Raw genomic sequence first — 21,296 nt, 5'->3', positions numbered from 1 at the left:
TAAGGTCAGGTGGACCCCCGTCCTAATGTCTCCCTACTGGTGCTGCCAGAGTCCGGCCAGGAGGAGGCCTGGCCTGGGCTATACCCGGGCCTGTTCTGGGAGAGGTGGTTTTGGTCTCTAACCTCGCAGGTCAACAGGGAAGATGAACAAACAGGAAGACAGGGCCAATGTCAGCCTGGAGTCAGGCTCCGTGCGGTGTGTAGGCCGCTTCCTGGGGCTGGGCTGGGCCAGCCTGGACTGAGGGAGGTCAGGCACAAGAGGGCTGTCGAGGGGGGGAAATAATGGGCTGGAGGGGAGGGGGTTCTGGAGGCTGAGGAAGCGCAAGGAGGGGGAGATGGGATGTGGGGTACAGAGACAGACAGGTAGCTGTGAAGGGGGGTGGGGTGTCCGGCCTCCCCCAGAGCCTCAGGGGAGGGAGCTGGCAGGACCTCACTCCACCACCTTCTCACCCCTCATCTCCGGCCCTCATCTCCGGGAGGCCTAATTGAGGATGGGAGGGGCCTTCACTGGCTGGGGACAAGCCCTCCCTCTGCCTAGTAGGAGCCTCGGGTGCTCGGGTGCTCGGAGAGGAGCCAGAGGAGCCTGTCCCGGCAAAGGGGAGTCAGGCTTTGCCACGAGAAAGCTGTGTGGCACTGAGCCAGTGCGTCTCTGGTCGCAGCTACCCCACTTTGAAAATAAGACACAGTGAACTCGGGGATGGCCCAGAGCTCCGCAGACCCGACATTGTCATAAGGTGGTGTTGGGGGAGCATTGGGGGATAGCGAGGCCCAGCTCAGGAGGGCTCAGGCCTTCTCAGGGGCAGCCTGGGGCCCCAGGGACGGACCTGAGATGGCTTGGGCAGGCCAGGAAGGGAAGCAGAGGAGGCCAGGAGCCTACTTCCCGGTACCAGAGGCCAGGAGGCTCGCGGAGGTGGGGGAGGAAGTCCCCTCCTGAGCTGGTCACTCCCAGAGGACTGGCTGGGGCGGGGCCGCCCATGGAAAGCTGATCTGAGCTCTGGGGCCACCTTTACGCCTGCTGCCGCCCCGCTGCCCAGGAGCCCGGGAGTCCAGCCAGGTAAGGGGGACGTAGCAGCCCTCCTACCCTGCCCCCAGCCCTCCAACGGTTCCCTCTCTGGGCCTCTGTCAGGGCAGGAGGTGGGGGGGGTTCTGTATGTCTGCCTTGCTTCTCATGGGCTGCCTGGATGGGTCTTAGGCTGAGTTCGTCCATCTGTCTGATGACCCCTGGTGCCATCTTTCCCGGCCCGGTCGTGGGCGCCAAGGTCCGTGTCTGCCTCAGTGGCCAGACCTCACCAACGTCGATTAGGCTAAGACGTACCCCCCAGGGCCCAGACATGAGAATGAACACACACACACACAGTCAAACACACACAGTCTCACACACACACACACAGTCTCTCTCATACACACACGAGTCACACACACAGTCTCACAGACACACACACAGAGTCACAGGCACAGGCCCCCACCCCACCACCCCGGCCAAGGCTCTAAGGACCCTTATCCAGAGACTCTGTGCAGCACGGCTGGCCCCTTGGGTGGGAGGCTGAGCTCACAACCTCGTCTCCCCCAGGCGCTCAGGACTCCTGCATGCCCTGCCATGTTCATGGCATCCACCACCTCAGGTAAGTTTCCTGTCCCTCGGTGCCCCCAACTCAGCCCGCCTCCCTCACTGGAAAGAGCCGGCCCTCTGGTTCACCTGGGCCTGGGGCTGCCCTTTCCTCCCCACCACATGAGGTTTGAGGTGGTTGCGGGGGTGGGGGGTGTTGGACGACATGTGTTGTGCTGGAAGGCCAGGAACCGGGAGGGAGGAGGCTGGAGGGAAACAGAGGGCCCAGGTTGACAGTGGCCTGGTGCCCAGGCAGAATAGACTCACTGACTTGGCCCTCTGCCCCCACCTCTGCCCAGCTGTGCCCTGGCACCTCTCTCAACCTACCCCAGCAGGCAACGGCAGTGAAGGGGAGCTGTTGACTGCCCGGGACCCGCTGCTAGCCCAGGCAGAGCTGGCCCTGCTCTCCACCGTCTTCGTGGCCGTGGCCCTGAGCAACGGCCTGGTTTTGGGGGCCCTGGTGCGGCGGGGCCGGCGGGGCCGCTGGGCACCGATGCACGTCTTCATCGGCCACCTGTGCCTGGCTGACCTGGCTGTAGCTCTGTTCCAAGTGCTGCCCCAGCTGGCCTGGGACGCCACTGACCGCTTCCGTGGGCCCGATGCCCTGTGCCGGGCAGTCAAGTACCTGCAGATGGTGGGCATGTATGCCTCCTCCTACATGATCCTGGCCATGACGCTGGACCGCCACCGTGCCATCTGCCGCCCCATGCTGGCACACCGCCATGGGGGTGGCACTCATTGGAACCGGCCGGTGCTGCTGGCCTGGGCCTTCTCGCTGCTCTTCAGCCTGCCCCAGCTCTTCATCTTTGCCCAGCGTGACGTGGATGGTAGCGGGGTCCTTGACTGCTGGGCCCGCTTTGCCGAGCCCTGGGGCCTCCGCGCCTATGTCACCTGGATTGCCCTGATGGTGTTTGTGGCTCCTGCCCTGGGTATTGCTGCCTGTCAGGTGCTCATCTTCCGGGAGATTCATGCCAGCCTGGGGCCGGGACCAGTGCCGAGGGCCGGCGGGCCCCGCCGAGGGTGCCGGCCGGGCAGCCCTGCCGAGGGAGCCCGGGTGTCGGCGGCCGTGGCCAAGACTGTGAAGATGACGCTGGTGATCGTCATAGTGTACGTGCTGTGCTGGGCGCCCTTCTTCCTTGTGCAGCTGTGGGCCGCGTGGGACCCGGAGGCACCACGGGAAGGTGCGTGGCGATGGCTGGGGCTGCGGGGCCCACCCAATCCTGGTGCATGTGCACCTTCATCCCCCTCCACCCCCCCAACGCAGCCAGCATGGCCTTCGAGCCTAGGTACGCTGACCTCGAGGCCCCCTCAGCCCCAGCCCCGATTCCCGCCCCACACAGGGCCTCCCTTCGTGTTGCTCATGCTGCTGGCCAGCCTCAACAGCTGTACCAACCCCTGGATCTACGCCTCCTTCAGCAGCAGCATCTCCTCCGAGCTGCGAAGCCTGCTCTGCTGCACTTGGAGGCGCGCCCCGCCCAGCCCGGGGCCCCAAGAAGAGTCATGCGCCACAGCCAGCTCCTTCTTGGCCAAGGACACCCCCTCCTGAGAAATCGGGGTGGCAGCGGGGGTAGGGGTGGGGGTGGGCGCTACTTTCCTTCTAGAGGCTCCATGGAACTCAGCTGACCGCCTACAAACTGGCTCCACGGGGGCCCGGCCGAGACATGCAGCCAGCCAGTGGAAGTCCTGGGGGCCCAGGGGGCAAAAAAAGGCGGTTGGGCCAGGGGCCATCCTTGCCCCCACCCCGTCTTGTCCCCCTTGGCCTTTCCTTCTGACCTTGCCTCATAAAAACTCCGGCTCGTTTTCCACCTGGTGAGTCTCTTTGGATACTGGGGTACTGGAGAAAGGAACACATTTTCAATAGGTTTCCCATATTTTTCTATATTTGCTTCTTTTTGTCCCCCTTTTCTACAAGGATGGTATTTTAAAAAATTCATGCATGTTTATTGCATTAAATGTGGGGGAAGTGCAGAGAGATTCTCAGGCCCCTCCCACACCCACAGACACGTGCATGGATCTGGAACCTACCACACAGGAGACAGGACTTCCAAGATGCAGGTCCCCAAGCCACACAGCCCTGTGCCAAGAAGCCCCAGAAGCTGGGCGCCCCGCCCTCGAGTGCTGGGGGTGCCAAGAGGCTGACCCTGTACCCACCTTCCAACCACCCCCCCGCCCAGCCAGACAGAGAACCGGCTCGCATCTGGGAGTCAATGCACAGGACTTTATGAATGGTTGCCAATGCCTGTCAACCCCCACCAGGCTGGCACCCTCAGCTGAGCAAAGGCACCCGCCACCTACTGGCTGTCAAGGGTGACAATCAGCCACGAGCCCTCACACCCAGGGCCAGGAGGGGCCTGCCCCTGCCTTCCTCTGCGGCAGCCTCCCAGAGGGGCCCAAGCCAGAGCAGGGAAGGCAGGGGTGAGCTGGAGCGGCCACTTCCTCCTCTCTGCAGAGGGTCACGAGCAGGTATGCTGGACAGGGCCAAGGAGAAGCAAAGGGTTGGGGGTGCCTGGCCGGTTTTGCCCTGGGCTGGGGCAGGGCCTACAGAGGATGAGGGGGCCCTTCAGTGGGACTTGAAGGGTGAGTCTAGGCCCTGGGGATGGGAGGTCGAGGGTGAGGCTGGGGCACCAGGGCCCCGTGAGAAGCCTTTGTTCTTGCCCAGGCGCCCACAGCCTGGAGGCTTCGGGCTGCGAGGCCCGGGGCTCGAAGAGTTGTTGGTGCCCGGTCCGAGGCCCTGACGGAGGGCAGTCTTCCCCAAGAGCTCCTTAAACACAGAGTCCATGGTCTGTGCCACAGCCTGGCGGAGAGGAGAGAAAGGCAGGATGTTGGCACAAGTGGGCCCCACCTGCCCAGTCGGTCCCCTGCCCCCAGGACAGTGACCTGACCCAGGAGTCAGGCCTGCTGATCCTCTGAACTCCTCTGCCCCCTGAAACAAAGTCCTCAGCCACTGCCTCTGTGGACTGCAGTGATTAGCTCAGCCTTCAAATGGGAGCCCCTCAGGGTGGGCCCTGGGTACCCATCCTCTCCCCACTCTCTCCCTGGCAGAGATCACAGCCACCACCCCCTGGCTTGGGGGGCCCTCAGCCTCTCAAGTGCCCCGACGTCCCAGGCCAGGGCTCCCCCACAGCCCACCTGGCCCAGCCTACCGACCACCTGCCCTGGGGTCTCATGGATGCTCTGCCCCCCAGCCCTGGCCCATCCTCCCCCAGCCACCACACATGTGTGTCCCTGATAACCCCTCTGTCCCCAGTGCCCAGGCCCGGTCGCCAGGCCACACCTGGGACATGGCGGGCTCTCTCACTCTCTGTCCCCAGGCTCACATTGTCCCCCAGGGCTTCTGGCAGTGCCCACCAGGAGCCCACGAAGGGGTTTGCTTGGGCCAGTGGGCACAGCAGGCAGCTGGGTCTCCCCAGGCTGCACCCCACACCAGGGCCCCATCTGGCACCTGCTCTCTGCTCCCCTGTAAGAACCATGACCCCGCCAGGCTCCCCAGTTCACCACCTCCCTCAGCTGCTTTTCCATCTGCCCCTTTCATCTTCTCTGGCTCACAAAGCGCCTGCCATGTTACCACCTGTCACCTAGCCTGGCTCTAGATGCCAGCCTTGAAGCCTGTCCCATGTGCTGCTTCCCACTCATGAACCAAACGTGAGGCCTAAATGTGTGAGTGCTCTCCCCCAGGTCTCCCACTACCTTGCCTCCAGGCCAGTCCCTCCCCACCAAGCTCACCCCCTTACCGGCCTGCCCCTCTCTAGGCTGGGCTCGGCCAGTGTGTCTGCGATCAGGAGGGTCAGACTTGAACCTCAGGCAGGAACAGTGGCTCATAAGGGGAAGCAGAGAACCCACCCCTGGGGAAGTGCACCCCTCTTGCCACATGACTATCCCCAGCGCTCACCTTATCCACCTCCACGTGTCGTTCTGGGGATGCTGGGACCACGCAGGGCCGTCGGTACCCGGAGTGACTCCCGGGGATACCAAGAGGGATCTCGGGTGGGGTGCACGGCTCTGGCCTGCAGGGCACAGACAGGGAGCCTAGAGGGGGCCCTTGGGAGGCCCCGCGCTCCCAGGCAGGGGCTTCTCCCAGCCCAGGGCATGGGAAAGGGAAAGAAACAGCAAAGCTGGTCCCTGGCCGTCCTGCCTCCAGCCTGGGATGGGCAAGCAAGGCGCAGAAGGGGTCTTCCCCGCTCCTGCTCACCTCTGGACGAGCTCCACCATGGGGAGCCCCTCTGAGCTGCTCAGCAGGTCCCCGGCGGCCAGCAGCCCCTGGCCCGCCGCGAGCTTCTCTGCTCTGGAGATGGAAAGACAAGACACTTGGAATGCTTACTCTGGGTTTGGGGTCTGCAGGGCAGAGGGCACAGTGCGGGCCAGCAGCGGTCAGCAAGGCACAGCCTGGGCCTGCGGAACCTGGGACTTGGCATGCGGGAGGGGCTGGAAGCCCGGGGGTGGGGGGGGGCTGGAAGGAGAGCCTCCAAACTCACCCCGCAGGCAGAGTGATATACTTGTGGGGGATGAGCCCCCGTGCCCCCGCGTGCTCGCCCCGCCACCAGTCGCCTGAGGCCCGCTCGTGCAGCCGCAAGATGTCCCCGCGCTGGAAGGTCAGCTCCTGGGCCGTGCGGCCTGTGTATGCAAAGCAAGCCACGGCCTCCACGACACCCTCCTGGTCTGGGGAGGAGAAGAGATGCAAGTGAGGTGGCGGGGTGGCGTGGATGCCCTGGCCAGGGACCCCATGGGGCTGTCCTTCCCCACCCCTACCCTCCTCCTGGGCTGAGGTCCCCGGCTCCAGCTCCAACTCGTTGTCCCCCGTCGGGCCCTCCAACTGGGCATCCCTGTAGTCCAGAGAAGAGTGAGGTGGCTGAGCATCCTCAGGGTGCCCCCTGCAGCCAGTCTCTCTCTCCTGGCGGCACCAAGAGCCTACCCCAAGCAGCTGGCAGAAGGTGGTGCCATGCACTTCTCATAGACGGGGCCGGGCAGCTGGGCCGGGGCCGGGAAGACCCGTCCAGGCTGGATGATGAGGGTCTGCACCAGCTGGTTGACACGGCCTTGCAAAGCCACTGGGTCCTGCCCAGCAGGGACGGGCAGCAGCGTCGGCCCAAAGCACACGGCCAGGTTGTAGGGGTCCATCATGTTCTCATCACTGTACTGGGCCAGGCTGGGGGTACAGACAGGTCATAGGCACGGAGCTCCCGGCTCGGCATCACCGCACCCCAACCTGGGATGCCCGCGCTCCCCCCCATTCCCCAGAAGCACTCACTGGTTGAGGAAGGTGAAGAGGTACCGCAAGACCACCAGCACGGGTCCGGGCAGCCGGGCCAGGAGGCCAGCCACGTGCTCCACCCGCTCGGCCACAGCCTCCAGCTCTGCAGACAAGGCCATCACCCCAGGGAGAAGCCATGAGCCCGGGCAAGGTGGCCACTAGGGAGTGGGGAGCCCCCCACCCCCACCCCACCCCCAGGCCCCTGGCTCACCTGCAGAAGCCAGCAGCTCTCCAAACAGGTCTGGTGGGAATATGGGGGGCTGCAAGCTCCGGAAGTAGAGTTTCAGCACGCCCGCCACCGAGTCCAGGTCATGGGCAGTGCAGCCCTCCACCAGCGGGTCCTCTCCTGGGAGGGGGCGAGGAGAGAGGCCTGTGACACCGGCTCTCCCAGCCTCCCCACCCTCCGCCACACCTCACCAGTCCCCACCTCTCTCAAAAGCATCACGGATCTCCGAGATCTGGGGCTGGGCGCCCGACACCCGGAAGATGCCCTCATGCTGCAGGCCTGTGGGAGGATGGAAAACTGGTGGGCACCAAACCTCCTCCCCGCCCCCGCTCCTCCAATCTTGCGAGGGGCCAGGCAGGCCAGAGGCGGGAGGCCCCAGATCTCACTCACCATTGAGGTTAATGAAGCGGACACAGCTCTCCACCACCAGGGGCACGGGCTGGCCTGAGCTCTGCGGACAAGGACAGAGAGAGTGCCCTCCACGGTGGGTATGGCACGGCACACCCTGCCACTCACTCATTTTCATTTTGTCTTAATGCATTCTGTAGTCAGAAACAAGGCTAGGGAGATGTATGCCCAGTGGGGAGGGGGTGTCTGATCCCTGGTGCCGTGCCTGACATTTTATCTGTTTCCTGCTATGGAGTGGAAATGCCACCCAACTCTCTCTGCTGACCTCAAATCAAGCAATATCATGAACCTCGGGTTTGTTCACTTAAATAACCTGCTGATTCTTCTGAACAGTGAGAGACTGAATCACATCATCCCAAACAATAGTGTCATTTCTCCTTTTCTGATCTCTGGTGCTTTCCTGACTTCCCTCCCTAGCAAGCATCCCAGAAGTGGGGCCTGCGGGTATCCGTGCTCCTGGTAAGTCCTCAGCTCGTGGTAACTCGTTTGGGTTCACAGGGGCCCCAGGGCTGGAGGCACGGCTGAAGCAGGAAGGGGCCTGCACTCAGTTGAAGGGTAAGGCAAGTACCTGGATAAACTTCTCCATGTCTCCCCCGAAGAGTTTCTGGTTATACTGGGAGCTGGGGCGGGGGGCACGGCTCTTCTGGAGTTTTCTCTGTGTGTACTGGGTCCTGTCGCGGTGAACAGGAGCTGCCTCTGAGGGGAGCAGGCCTGGACACTAGGCTGCCTGGACCCCCCAGCCCAGCCCAACTGGATGCTGGGGCTCGCAAGTTATTCCAGAACCCTCTGGGCAAAATAAGTAGGAAACTAAGGCCACCGAGGAACAAGCAGAGGGGAGGTGGGGATACCATGGGTCCTCAGGACAAACTGGTCCCTCTCGAAGGACTCACCAAGTCACCTCCCGGTCTTCCTTGTCACCTGGGAAGGAGAAAGGGTTGGTGTGCCTCTTGGGCCAGGAGGTTTCTCGGCGCGTGGCAGAGGAACAGGGCAGCCTACAGGTAAGGGCAGCCTCAGGACAAAGAGCAGGATGGGGGCTGAGACCCTGGCTGGCTTCCTTCCTGTGTGCCCAGCACCCTCTCTGGCCAGGGAGAGGCTGCAGGAGGAGAGCCACACCATGGCTGGGCTGCTCCAGGCCCTGGGGGTGGCGAGGCAGGGGGCCCACCTCGCTGGATGGCGTCCTGCAGTTTCTCATGCTTGGCCTGCAGCTTGGCAAGGATACTCCGTCCACTCAGGTACTCCTGGAGTTTCTGCCAAGCCCCCGGAAGAGCCCAGGGCTTTAGTCCTAGCCCTGCCCTCCCTGGCCCCCACCACCCCACCCGCCCTCCTGGTCCAGCACCACCTCCCCACCGTGATGTAGAAGGTCTCAGTCTCCTGCTGCTGGCCCCGCCGCCGGCCAGCCTGCCGAGCCCCCGGGTCCGAGCTGGTGGACTTGAGGGACTCGGTGGACAGGCTGGCCTGGAAGGAGTCGAGCATGTCACTGTCTTCTGACGCCACCACCTCCAGCAGGGCCTGCAGTGTGGCCTTCAGCGTCTTATTCACCTTGGGAGGAGATGGCACCCAGGCAGGAAGAAATGGGGGAGAGACAAAGAACAAGGAGGTCGAGTCAGAAGGAAGGGGAAAAGGAGATCACAACCATCTGGCTCCGTGTGTCTAGGCCACCCCGTACCTCCTCTGTCTCGATGGTCTGGCGGTCCAGGCGGCTCTGGATATTCTGGGCTCTGGGTAGAATCTCATCCCGCAGCTCCATCTCAACCTGGATCTCAGCAACCTGCAGGGTGCAGCATTGGGTAGGGGGGCAGTTAGGGCTGCACCTGAGACACCGGGGTGGGCTGTGCAGCAGGTGCAGAGGTTTCTGGGGCTGATTTTCACTGCCTCAGGGGCTACTGCAGAGGGTCACCAGCCTTGACACCTGGTCCAGCCAGATCTGAAGCAAGGACCCCTTCTGAGAGGAAGGCAGTGTACACTCATGAGCACTGAGACTCATGCATGGATGTACTTGCAGTGCTACTCATAATAGCCCAAAGGTGGAAGCACCCCAAGTGTCCAGCAGCTGATGGGTGAATACGCAAAGGGTGGTGTCTCTATGTAGAATATTATTCAGCAGTAAAAAGGGAGGAAATTCTCATACATGTTTCAACATGGGTGAACCCTGAGGACATTATAATCAGTGAAATAAGCCTTTTGTAAAAAAAAAAAAAAAAAACAGGACAAAAAGTATAAGACTACTTATATGAGGTGCCTAGAGCAGTCACGGAGAAGGCAATGGCACCCCACTCTGGTGCTCTTGCCTGGAAAATCCCATGGATGGAGGAGCCTGGTGGCCTACAGTCCATGGGGTCACTAAGAATCAGACACGACTGAGCGACTTCACTTTCACTTTTCACTTTCATGCATTGGAGAAGGAAATGGCAACCCACTCCAGTGTTCTTGCCTGGAGAACCCCAGGGACGGGGGAGCCTGATGGTCTGCCGTCTTTGGGGTTGCACAGAGTCGTACATGACTGAAGCTACTTAGCAGCAATGAAATATTTCTATCCAGGCTCTAGGAAACGCTGACGTGAGAAGACCCACCCCCCTCAAGCCCACATAATGGGCAGATCATGAGAAACTGACTCTTTGGAAAGGATAAATCAGAGACTAGTCCTGATGAGCAGGCACAGCAGCCACCACCATCTGTGCCTCGGCGTGGACCTGTCAGACATAAGGAACGTCACAGAGCATCAGCATCACACAAAGCCACTCTCTGGCCATGGCGGCTGAAGATAAAAACAAGATCACCTCATCAGCACATCCGAGCACGGACCAGAACAAGAACTTTGTCCAAGCCACAAAAATTACCAAACTTCCCGCTGGCCCGGCTAGAGTGCCGGGCGTTTCCCTCCTCGCTAATGACTGCTCTAGCCTCTTTCTACCCACCTCCGCCCTGTCTTCTTGAGAAGATTTATCAAAACACAGAATCAGAGTCACCCCTGCCTCCTGACAGCATCCAAGTGAGAGCCGAGCCCCTCCCCCAAGTCCTTGAAGTTCTTTCCAGCAGCTGAGACACCTCCAGTTCCCCGTGCTGAAAGCGAGCATCACAGAACATTCCAAGTCCCTACCCAGCCACCCTGTGGGGAAAACCACTGTTGACAAGCTCTTCTCACACATACCAAATACCTAATCTATCTCTCAGTGCCTCCTCGGGAATAGGAACTGACAGCCAAGAACTGGCAGCAATTTGAGGGACAGCTCTAAAGTAGAAGACATAGGGACGTCCCTGGTGGTCCAGTGATTAAGACTTTGCCTTCCAATGCACAGAATGCAGGTTTGATCCCTCGTCAGGGGGCTAAGATCCCACATGCCTCAAGGCCAACAAACAAAATACAAAACAGAAGCAATACTCTAACAAATTCCATGAAGACTTTAAAAATGGTCCACAAAAAAAAAAATCTAAAAAAATTAAGTGGAAGACAGAGATCAATGCAAGAAAACAGAAAAAATGTAGGGGACATGGGAATATCAAGAAAAATGATAAACATTTCAGAAAAATTTGAGAATATACTGTATCCATGAAATAAGAACAAAGGGCTATTTTAAATAAGAACATGTAAAACAAACCAAAACTGTTTAAAAAAACTTATGAAAGTAAATTTTTAAGAAAAATTAAAAAGGGGTGGGCAGAGATAAGTCAAAAAAGTCTCTAAGAGAACAGAATTAAAAGGTATAGTGATGGGACTTCCCTAGTGGCCCAGTGGTTAAGAATCTGCCTTCCAATGCAGAAGATTTGGGTTCAATCCTTGGTCTGAGAACTAAGATCTCACATGTATGCAGTGCTGAGTCCTCGAGCTCTGGAGTCCACATGCCACAAGTAGAGAAAGCTCTTTCATGCCACAACTAAAGACACAATGCAGCCAAATAAACATTTTAAATACACCTATATAGTATTAATAAACATAAAAGTTGTAGTGATGAGAAATAGGAAAGATAAAAGATAACGAAATTAGACAACCCATGAAGTTCAATATCTAATTACAAGAATTCTTGAAAGCAAGCACAAAGAAAATTAATGGACGGAAATTACCAAAGGAACAATATGAGCTCAAAACCTTACGACTTAAGTTTCTGTACTGACAAAGCCCACAGGTGGCCCAGCATCATGAAGGCAAAAGGATCCCCAAGGCATATCATTATAAAATTGTACATGAGGGAAAGGGACTATCCTAAAAGCTTCAACGAGAAAAATTACAGGTGACAGACAACAGTGCAGAAATCAGAACGGCAGCTGAACTTCTCACCCACAATACTACTGAAAGCTTGGAGGGATACTTTGAACATTCCAAAAAGAAAATGCTTTTCAACCTTGACTTCTACACCCAGGTAAACTACCAACCAATTTCAAGAACAGAATACAGGCATTTTTTTTCAGACAGTCTAAGTCAGGAAAGTATGTAGGAAGATGTCTGTGAAAACAAGGTAATAAAACAAAACAGAGGAAGACACGTGATCTGGGATGCAGAGGGTCTAATGCAGGGATGCTCAGGACAATGGGGAAAGAAAGGTCCTGGACTGTGCTGGCCTAGAAGTCAATCAAGGCCTACAAGCTGAGACTGCATGGCTCCACAGCAGGGCTCTGAAGAGAAAAGATTGCCTGATATGGTGGAGACAGACGGTGGTGATGTGGGGTGGAGCCTTAATCGTCCACGGAAGGGGATTGTAGGGCCTCTGACAAGCTGCAAAGCACAAGCAGCACCTGATGCATTGTCTGCAGCAGCAGCAGCAGCTAGAAGACTGGGAAGTGGCTGCATCTGGGGAGTGGGAATCAGGAACAGGAAGGGTGGGTCAGAGAAGGGAGGTGTGCCCTTGAATGCCTTGAGTAACATTTGACTTTATCAGATATGACTTCGGTCAAAATACAAATGAAATAAGCAAAAAAAAAAGAAAAAGGTCAGTGGAACCCCAGTGTACATTACAATCCAGTGTAATCCCAGTCCACGCTCATGAGGATAAACTGGTAAAGGAGAGTACAGCTCAGAGATGCATAAAAAGGTGCCCTAGTGAGGAATTCCCTGGAGGTCCACTGCAGGGGGCACAGGTTCTATTCCTGGTTAGGGAACTAGGGTCCCCCATGCCACATGGTGTGGCCAAAAAAGAAGATGCCTAGTTATATGCTAGTGTTTGTATGGTTTCTTTCCCTCCCAAGTTTGCATTGTGAAATGTCTAAAGCACACAGAACCACCAAAAGAACAGTATACGGGCAGCTGTCTACCACCAACAAGCCGGCCTCAAAATTGCTGCCATGCTGGCTATGTTTGCCCTTGTGGGGGATGTTGTGTTCACTAGTTGTACCACAGAAGTGGGTTGGGGAGGTCTGCTTGCTTCAATGCAAGTGCAGAAACTCCAGAACCCCATTTGCCTTGAGGCCACTGCACAAGGGTCTGAGAAGTAAGTGGCATTCAAGAGGTTTGAGGTCTCAGCAAAGGGAAGGAAATCCATTCCACTCAGCTACCATCACAGTGAAGATCAGAACACAAAGCCATTTTCCTGAAGGCTGGGCAGAGACCCTCACCTCATCCCCCTCGTGGGGCTGGTAGTCGAAACGCAGCGGGGGACAGAAGGCGATAGCGTGCACCTCCAGCACCTTGGCCTTGTCACCTATGGGATCCAGGGCATCCACGGCCTCCTCCAGGCTGCCCAGGCCCTGCATCTGGGAGGCTTGGATGCGGCTCTCCGCAGCCGTGTAGCTCCGGAGCACTTGGCCCAGGGCCAGGTGGAATCCTGTGTCACAACACTGGGGAACAAGCGAGGACACGGCTTGGGAGGGCTCAGGGCACGGGCGCCCGGACCCCTCCGGACCCCTCCCCACACCCCACACTCACATCCATCAGGTCCATGACGTCTCGCAGGTAGTAGTTGCTGACGGCGGCGTTGACGCTGGCCAGGCTTAGCAGGTACTCATTGCGAGCCTTTGTACACTTGAGTTTGTGCTCCAAGAACTTGGCGTGACGCTGCTCAGGATCACATGAGCCCCCGGGTCATCCACATGGCCGAATACCCCAGCCCTGCCTCCTGTGTATCCACCACCCTCGACACACACTCCCCACCCCTCCCTTCCCCATTTGGACAGCTCCCCCACTATCCCACTGGGCTCCTCAAACTATGTAGCCCAGAAGTTGAAAGATTCTTTATTCCTAAACCCTGCCAGCCTCCACTTCCCCATCCTTCCTTCGGGGACCACCTAGAACATGCGTCCTCCCTGCTGATCACTCGGCCCCCCATCCAACGTGTCCCCTCACTCCTCTAAGATCTCCCAGCACCGTATGAGGCGAGGATGGGTGGGAGGTAGGACCCCCAGGCTTGGGATAGCTCTTTTGCCAGCTGGGTTTGCACGGAGGGGAGCATGTGGGCTGTCCTGGACCTAGAGGCCGTTCTCCTGCCCCCTGTGTCTACCAACCGAGCCTGGGGAGCCCCCCACCCCAAGAGCCAGCCCTGCTTTCCTGATGCACACACCACCTCCCTGCAGGGCCCAGTGAGGGTTGAGGACGTGAAAGGACAAAGGACAAAGCCAGAGCCTTTGGACACAGACAGGTGCCCCCCAGGCCCACCTTCTCCACCAGCCGCCCTCCCTTCTTGACAGAGCCTTTGCGGAGGGGCCCAGACTCGGTGCTGGTGGTGGTGGCAGTGGCACTTCGGCCTGCCCGCTTCTCCTCCTGCCGCTCGGCTTCACGGAGTTTGGCCTCAGCACTCAGGCTCTCCGTGTGGTAGACCTGATAGGTCTTCTTGGCCTGCAGGGAGGCCCGAGGCCAGGCAGGCCTGCTCAAGGCCGTGGCCACAGGCAGCCCGCCCCGTCCTCCTCCCAGCCCATCTGGGACTTGGGCCTTGAGCACTTGGCCCAAGCACTCAGCACCCAGGGCAGGGAGAAAGGGCCCGGCTTACGATCCCCGAAACCCAGGTCTCTCCCAGGCACCTGATCCTTCTCCCTGAGCCTGGCCCCGGGAGAGGTGAGGTGACGGCCTCCCTGTAATCGCAGGCTCTCACCATCTGAAGCTCTGACACCACCTCCAGGAGCTCCTCTTGCAGCTGTTGCTCCAGATCCTTACTCTGGGGAGGAGGCGAGCTGAGTGCCACCCTGCCCCAGGGCAACACCCACATCCATCCCGCCAGCCCTCAGCTCAGCACTCCAGGCTCCCACCAGCTCCCCCTGGCCTCCAGGGCCTTCCCGTTCCTGACACTTGGGCTTTGAGCATCCACGGGCTGCCCTCGCTGGATCCTGGGGTCTGCCCGCCTCCCGGGCCCAGGGCAGGGGTCTTGCCTTCTTGACCAGGCGCCCCACATCCTCGGCAATGTAGCTCAGGCGCTGGGCCAGGGGCCCGCCCAGCACCTCGCTGAGAGCTGTGCTTTCCCGGCTCTGCTGCCGAGTCTGCTGCAACAACACAGCCCAGCAGTGCAAGGGCGACAGCAGGGACGGCTCCTTCCTGGGGGTGGGGGGGTGGAGATCGGGGCTCAGACCGACCAGGAGTGGGCGTCAGGCCTCCCCTCCCCCCACCTTGGCCATCCCAGCTGCCTGGCCCCAGGACCCACCGGAAGCTCTGGTGCTCCCGACTGCTGCCCCCGAGGCGGCCTCCACGGCCGGAGAATCGCTCTACCAGCTTGTCGAGGCCCCGGGAGTACTCAAGCTCAACCTCGGCGCGGCGCCGCATGAACTCAGCCAGCTCCTGCAGCAGCTCCCGTCGCAGTTCGCCCTGCAGCTCCAGGCAGCGCAGTTGCTCACCCAGTTGCCAGCGCATCTCTGCAGGGTGGGAGGGCAGCTCAGGCTGGGGCTGTGGGGCCCCTGAGTCCGGGGAGGTGATGCTGGCCCCGGGGGGAGAGGGGCCAGTACCGGGCTCAGCAGTCCAGCTGGGCTCCGGGCAGGCCTGAGGAAATGGACCTCCGAGCGGAAGCTAAGGGGAACCAGCCAGGTGGGCTAGGGCCCAAGGAACAGAAAGGCCATTCACGGGACCATGGGCCAGGGCTAAGACGGAGTGGGGCCCATCCCGGCCAGGCATCAGTCACGTGGCCTTCCCATGATTCCCTGCTTCCCAGAAAGCCCCCAGTAACTTCCCCTGCCATTTGCGGTCCCTGAGGTGCCCAGGACTCCAGGAAGGGCAGCCTCTTCGATAAACACAGGGACGCATGGGGCTGCACAGGGCTGCACAGGGCTGGGGCGGCCACGGCATTCTTGCCAAACTTGCTGTGAAGTTGCGGCCTCGGGAACTGGAAACCCAGCCCTCGGCCCCCAGGAGAAAGGGCGGCCCCACTGCAAGGGCCAGGCCGGCCGGTGGGGGCTGACCAGTGACAGGACTGAGGCAATGGGGCTGATTTCTGTTCCCAGTACCGACTCCTGATGACCCAACTCCAGGGCACCCCCAACACTCTCAGCAGAGAGCCACACCCAGGGTCCCCACACTGCTGGCTTGTGACATCTTATCACTGGCTTGATTTGGCAATGCCACTTTCTCCACAGAGACCCAAATCAAAGAACCACCTCAATGAGAATGACGAGCTTAAGTAAGCCATTGGCAAGCCCTGGGCATCCCAGGGACAGAAGCCCTGTATCTTGGCTTCTGGCAAGTGGGTCACCCCTGTACTAACAGCTGTCCAGATGCCGGGGGTGGGGAAGGGGCATTAACTGATGTCTTCATTCAGCAGAATGTTGATTATACACCCAGTGGGTCTAGACTCAGAGACACACTTCCTGCCCTCCTGGAGCAGGGATAGGAACAGTGTGGGTGGGGGGAACAGCAGGGGAACAAGGGGTGACAACGCAGAGCAGGAGGTGGCAGCAGGGAGGGGTTCTTTTAGAGGAAGGTGGTCAGGAACAAGCAGCTTTGGAACACAGAGCTGAAGGAAGTGACAGAGGGGCCGTGGAGACATCCAGGGGAAGAATGTTCAGACAGACGGCACTGTGAAGGCTGTTGCAGGCAGCATGGCTGAAGAGAGCCGTGCCGGTGAGGGGCGGCAGGGAGAAGACGGCAAGGGAGAGGGCAGCCACAGCAGTGGAGCCATAGGGTCCTGCTTTGCTCTCAGGGCCCACTTGGGCCCTCAGAGCCTGGGCAGGGGTCAGGTGACAAAGGAAAAGTGCCCAGCCCCAGTGGCCACTACTGCACCCATCTAGGCAATAGAAAATTGGGGGTTTCGACCAAGAGCCAGAATTAGAGGAGGCAGGAAGTGGCAGGACCCAGGGTGGCTGTGGGTAAGGACTCAGTACTGGTACACTTGGGATTTCTGTCCCATCAGTGCCATCCCAGGGGGGTCTGTGGAGCCTGCGGCAGCCTCCATGGGTCCTGCTTGCCCAGCACTCCCATCTCCTCCTCTGATTTGCCATTGGAGAAGGTCCCTTTCCTACTCTCAACCCCTGGGTCTGTCTCCCTGGCTCCAGGTACCCCAGCTGTGGCCCCTTCCCCCCACTCCACCGCTGGGACTAGCTCAGTGATAGGCCTGGGGGCCACCAAGCCTATGCTTTCACTGCAAACACTGAATGGGAGCACTCTCTTTCCACCTAAGAGTCAAGCTGGGTTAATGGAAGCCTGGGTGGGCGGGACTGCTTCCTGATGGTGAAACCAACGCCGTTTCCTTACACTGTCTGAGGCCTGGCCCCAGGGGCCGACTCAACTCCATAGGCCGCCTGGAGTGGGCTCTCAGCCACTTGGAATCATGAGACTATTCACTGAATCATGGTAACATTTTTTCGGATAAAAGTCAATTTCATTTGATTCCAAGAAAGAACTGAGATGTCCTGGCTTGCCCCGCTGTCCACTGGCATCTGCTCACCCTCCTGGAACAATAGTTCCCTGGGGACCTATCATAAGTGAGTAGTGCTCGCCGGGCCAGCACACCAAAATGTTCATTTCTTCTTCAGTGCAACCAAGCCTTGGCTGAGATCCAGCAGACCTGGTGTCAAGCAGACAAGAGTCGGCAGGGTCTGAGCACAGCTGGCACCTACCTAAATCCCCAGGCTCTAGGCCACAGCAGCATCCGCTCTCAGATCTTAGCTGAGGTGTACTCATCAGGGAACCCTTCCCGACTTCCCCATAAACTAGGCTGGCCCTCTTCCCATCTCCTTTCTGGACATCTGCGCTTTTCTTTTACAGTGGTTTTCATCATAATTGAAACAAGTTGTGTGATAAGTTGTTTACTATATGTCTCCTCCACTGTGAGCCATATGAGAGCAAGGATGGCTTCTCGTGCGCTCCTCGCTGTATCTTCAGGGCCTGGCAGAGAACCGACGCATACAAAACATCTGTCAAAAGGATGGAATCCATGTCTGCTTGCATTGCAGAGCCAGGACTGGGCCCCAACAACATTTCCTGTGAGCGAGGCATTCAGTCTCACTTCTGCTGACAAGCGAAGCAGAAAAGACAGCCTCCCAAACCATGACTGTGCTGACCTTTCAGAATTTCGGGTGTTGAGATACTGATCCTCTTTTTGTAGCATAGTAGGAAGTTTCTTTGGCGGGGGCTGGAGAGCGGAGGAGATGGGAAACAGAAGCTCAAGTCATTAGACGCCCACAGCAGGTGACGAACATCTAAAGACAGCTTTGCTCAAAGCCCAATCTTTTTGGTGTGAGTGAACTGACACATATCTGCCGACTGAAGGGTTTCCAAAGTCCTTCAGCTTCATGACGTTTGGGGGATACAGGCTGGGATTGCTCTCTCCATCTGAGGGATGATGCAGCAAGGCCTGGAGAGCTGGCTCGCCATGCTCAGTCACATCAAGCTGGGTCTGGACAGCAGCCCACCTTTACCAGACAGGAAGGACTCGTGCACACTTTAGTGCAAATTGTTTGTATCGCAGAATTACATTGGACTCTCCACCTCTGGACTGGAAGGACATTCGAGGTTCATTTTCTTACACCTCCTAGGACCTATGGTGCTGTGTGACCATGAGCACACTCTGAGCTGCGTCTCCTTCATCAGTAAAATCGAGAGATTGAGACACCAGGAAACTGCTGGTGCTTGGATGTGGCTTTCTTCCCTTTGCGAGAGCCACCACACCCTGAATAAGACCCGGAGACAAGCTGTCGACTAAGTTTGCAAGACTCATTTGCATGCGATTTGCACAGAGTGTTTATCAGAACCCAAAGAGGTCTGCTCTGCAGTCCTCCATTCGCTGTGCCAGCTGGACCCAGAGTGGCCTTCAACTCGGAACCACCGCAGGGCCCAAAGAAGGGCAACCGGGACTGGGCTACAGGACTGGAGTGGTCTTAGGGTAAAATCATCACTAATCCACCCATTGAAGCCCCCAGACCCCCTTACCCAGCCCCCTTCAGCAAAGTCAAGGTGTTCCACTTTCTGGTGGCTAGAATGCCACTTTTTGAGGGAAACCAGGTGCCCCCCTTTCCTCCTCGGGCTCCTGAGGGGCAGGGAGAACCTAGGAGAGCAGAGCTACCAGGACAGGAATGGAGGGAAGGAGGAAGGAAGTGGGACCAGTGGCGGTTGAGGCCGAAGGGGCGTGAGGAGGCGGGCAGGGGGCTCGGGTTCCCTCCCTCAGCCCGCTCCGGAGGTTGCTGGGGGTAGGCCGCGAGCCCCGGGCCAGCAGCCAGCACATTGCAGGGTCTCCCACGACCTTTGGGGTCTCCGCGGGGAAACGGGCCAGGAGCACCCAGTGCCCTCTCACCTTTGACCTGCGCCTCATAGTCAGCCTGCGGCCCTCGCTCTCGGCGTAGCTTCCCATGCGTGGCCATGACCGCCGGGCGGCCGCGCCGTTGAGCCCGGCTGCTCCCACGCGGCCTCGAGCGGGCCAGGCGCGGGGACCCGCGGGCCAGCAGCCAGCACCCTGCGCCGGCCCCGCCCTGTCCTGTCCCGCCCCCAACGCGGCTCCTGGGGCGGGGCGCCCCGGGCCTGGCACTGCCCACGAGGGTCTCGGGGCCGGTGTGTTTCTCACTGTGGCTGGACTTTGCCGTTCCCCGCCCCCCCAACCCCGGGCACACAGGGCACGCCGCCAGGCAGGCTTGTGCCCCAGGTTCAGCTGCCAAGCAGCCAGGGTCGCTGTGAGAGCCCCAAGGTGCCCGACAAGCTGGCACCCTCTGGCTGCCTCTCCCTCCCAAACTCCAGAGGGCTTTGTGGTCCCCGTTGCTAGACTGCACCCCTCACATCATGGCCATCAGCCATCAATGCCAGTGTGCAGCAACACCATAGCTGCTCCTGACCGCCGGGCTCCCCTGGATCAGCTGCCTTCCCTAGACCCCCAGGACATCCAATGGGGCCCACCCTTCCCAACGCTAGGAGAGCCAGGGGGTTAGGAAGATCAGCTGGGGAGACCAGAACCTGCCCTTGGTCCCTCCAGGCCGCATGGTGGAGTGGGGGCAGGGGCAGAGGGCAGGGCTAGGCTAAGGTTCCCCTTCTGTTCAGCCCCATAGAGAGGAACCAGCCTTGTTTCCCCATAGGTGGTTACCACTTCCTGCTACCGGAAGACACTCTTCTGTCTCCTTTCCCCTGCACCTCACACCTGCTCTGTCTTAGGCCTGGGGGGCTGGGGAGGGGTAGCCCTCTTCCTGCACCCTCAGAACAGGGCCTTACTGAGCCCGGGGGTCAGCTCGGGGCTCCTCTTATCTAGGGATGCTTCATGTCTCTCTAGCAACTTTTTCTCTGGTATACTAAGGCAGGATGCAGTTAGCAGGTAGACAAGGCAGAGTAGACAACTGTGTTAGAGAAATCCCTGGGGTACACAGATAGTGACAAGGGTGGCAAAGGTATTTAGGCTTTGGGGTGGTGCCCAGGGAAGGGGAGCCTGTGGGCACTTGTGCAAGGGGTCCAGGCACGTGTTTGCATGGAAGTCAAAGTCAGCCTCTGTGTGAATGTGGACACACGTGACCCTGACCTGCAGCTCTGCAAGGGAGGGGACTTTGCACAGGTACTTCCTGGCTTTCAACTGTGCACAGTTCTCTTGCCCAGAAGGGGAAAACATACCTTCTCAGCTCCCTGCCCCCCACCCCCCGTGTCTAGGCCCTTCTCTAAGGTGCAGTGTGTGCACCGGGGACTGGGGCTTTTGGACCTGGGAGCTGGATGGAACACATCTTGCCCCTTCCCCTCTATCTGAGCCCTGACTGGTCCCCCAAAGTCCCTCCCCGATTCAGCAGAGCCAGGCACAAGGCTCAAGCCCACAATAAATGGCTGCTGAACTGGCTTCGGCCCCTACTCTCCTTCTGTCCTTTTGCTTTATCACTCCAGAAATACCCACGTGTACCCCATTCAGCCACTGGTGCAAACTTTTGAGTCACTCAATTCAGTTCAGTTGCTCAATCGTGTCCGACTCTTTGCGACCCCATGAATTGCAGCACGCCAGGCCTCCCTGTCCATCACCAACTCCCGGAGTTCACCCAAACTCATGTGCATCGAGTCTGTGATGCCATCCAGCCATCTCATCCCCTGTCGTCCCCTTCTCCTCCTGCCCCTAATCCCTCCCAGCACCAGAGTCTTTTCCAATGAGTCAACTCTTTGCATGAGGTGGCCAAAGTATTGGAGTTTCAGCCTCAGCATCAGGCCTTCCAATGAACATCCAGGACTGATATCCTTTAGGATGGACTGGTTGGATCTCCTCGCAGTCCAAGGGACTCGCAAGAGTCTTCTCCAGCACCACAGTTCAAAAGCACATCAATTCTTTGGCGCTCAGCTTTCTTCACAGTCCAACTCTCACATCCATACATGACCACTGGAAAAACCATAGCCTTGACTGTCTAGGACCTTTGTTGGCAAATTAATGTCTCTGCTTTTGAATATGCTATCTAGGTTGGTCATAACTCCTTCCAAGGAGTAAGCGTCTTTTAATTTCATGGCTGCAATCACCATCTGCAGTG

At 58.7% G+C, this 21,296-nt stretch overlaps 2 protein-coding genes across 3 annotated transcripts; one reads left to right on the top strand and one right to left on the bottom strand.

Annotated features, from left to right (window-relative positions):
* Positions 1 to 425: 425 nt before the first annotated feature.
* On the top strand, positions 426 to 3,410 carry AVPR2 (arginine vasopressin receptor 2). Its single transcript, XM_027534467.1, has 4 exons — positions 426 to 1,053; positions 1,570 to 1,621; positions 1,905 to 2,786; positions 2,946 to 3,410. The coding sequence occupies exons 2-4, from the start codon at positions 1,597 to 1,599 to the stop codon at positions 3,149 to 3,151; spliced, it is 1,113 nt and encodes a 370-aa protein (XP_027390268.1). The 5' UTR covers positions 426 to 1,053; positions 1,570 to 1,596; the 3' UTR covers positions 3,152 to 3,410.
* Positions 3,411 to 3,524: 114 nt separating this feature from the next.
* Positions 3,525 to 19,274, bottom strand: ARHGAP4 (Rho GTPase activating protein 4). Of its 2 annotated transcripts, XM_027534466.1 has the most exons (23): positions 19,118 to 19,201; positions 17,889 to 17,959; positions 15,044 to 15,251; positions 14,775 to 14,937; positions 14,501 to 14,563; positions 14,068 to 14,247; positions 13,342 to 13,470; positions 13,032 to 13,253; positions 9,154 to 9,255; positions 8,835 to 9,026; positions 8,650 to 8,734; positions 8,378 to 8,405; positions 8,056 to 8,158; positions 7,470 to 7,530; positions 7,281 to 7,358; positions 7,065 to 7,199; positions 6,851 to 6,956; positions 6,515 to 6,748; positions 6,352 to 6,425; positions 6,078 to 6,261; positions 5,795 to 5,887; positions 5,495 to 5,609; positions 3,525 to 4,399 (listed from the first exon to the last, which is right to left on the bottom strand). In XM_027534466.1, the coding sequence occupies exons 3-23, from the start codon at positions 15,247 to 15,249 to the stop codon at positions 4,166 to 4,168; spliced, it is 2,787 nt and encodes a 928-aa protein (XP_027390267.1). In that variant the 5' UTR covers positions 15,250 to 15,251; positions 17,889 to 17,959; positions 19,118 to 19,201; the 3' UTR covers positions 3,525 to 4,165. The 2 variants fall into 2 exon arrangements, with proteins under 2 accessions (XP_027390267.1, XP_027390266.1); XM_027534465.1 differs by lacking the exon at positions 17,889 to 17,959 and having other exon boundaries at positions 19,118 to 19,274.
* Between the last annotated feature and the right edge of the window lie 2,022 nt (positions 19,275 to 21,296).

Source organism: Bos indicus x Bos taurus, chromosome X (genome assembly GCF_003369695.1).
Source record: "Bos indicus x Bos taurus breed Angus x Brahman F1 hybrid chromosome X, Bos_hybrid_MaternalHap_v2.0, whole genome shotgun sequence".
In the NCBI taxonomy this organism is placed as follows: domain Eukaryota; kingdom Metazoa; phylum Chordata; class Mammalia; order Artiodactyla; family Bovidae; genus Bos; species Bos indicus x Bos taurus.
This window is presented reverse-complemented; position numbering and strand designations above follow the sequence as displayed.

Bases quoted from the DNA above. Each gene is read 5' to 3' on its own strand.
- ARHGAP4 (XM_027534465.1), bottom strand. From the start codon at position 19,184: ATGGCCACGCATGGGAAGCTACGCCGAGAGCGAGGGCCGCAGGCTGAC. The intron at 15,252-19,117 runs GTGAGAGGGCAC...CCCACCCTGCAG, and splicing joins CTATGAGGCGCAGGTCAAAG to AGATGCGCTGGCAACTGGGT. The intron at 6,262-6,351 runs GTAGGGGTGGGG...TCTCCTCCCCAG, and splicing joins GACCTCAGCCCAGGAGGAGG to ACCAGGAGGGTGTCGTGGAG.
- AVPR2 (XM_027534467.1), top strand. From the start codon at position 1,597: ATGTTCATGGCATCCACCACCTCAG. The intron at 1,622-1,904 runs GTAAGTTTCCTG...ACCTCTGCCCAG, and splicing joins CATGGCATCCACCACCTCAG to CTGTGCCCTGGCACCTCTCT. The intron at 2,787-2,945 runs GTGCGTGGCGAT...CGCCCCACACAG, and splicing joins CCCGGAGGCACCACGGGAAG to GGCCTCCCTTCGTGTTGCTC.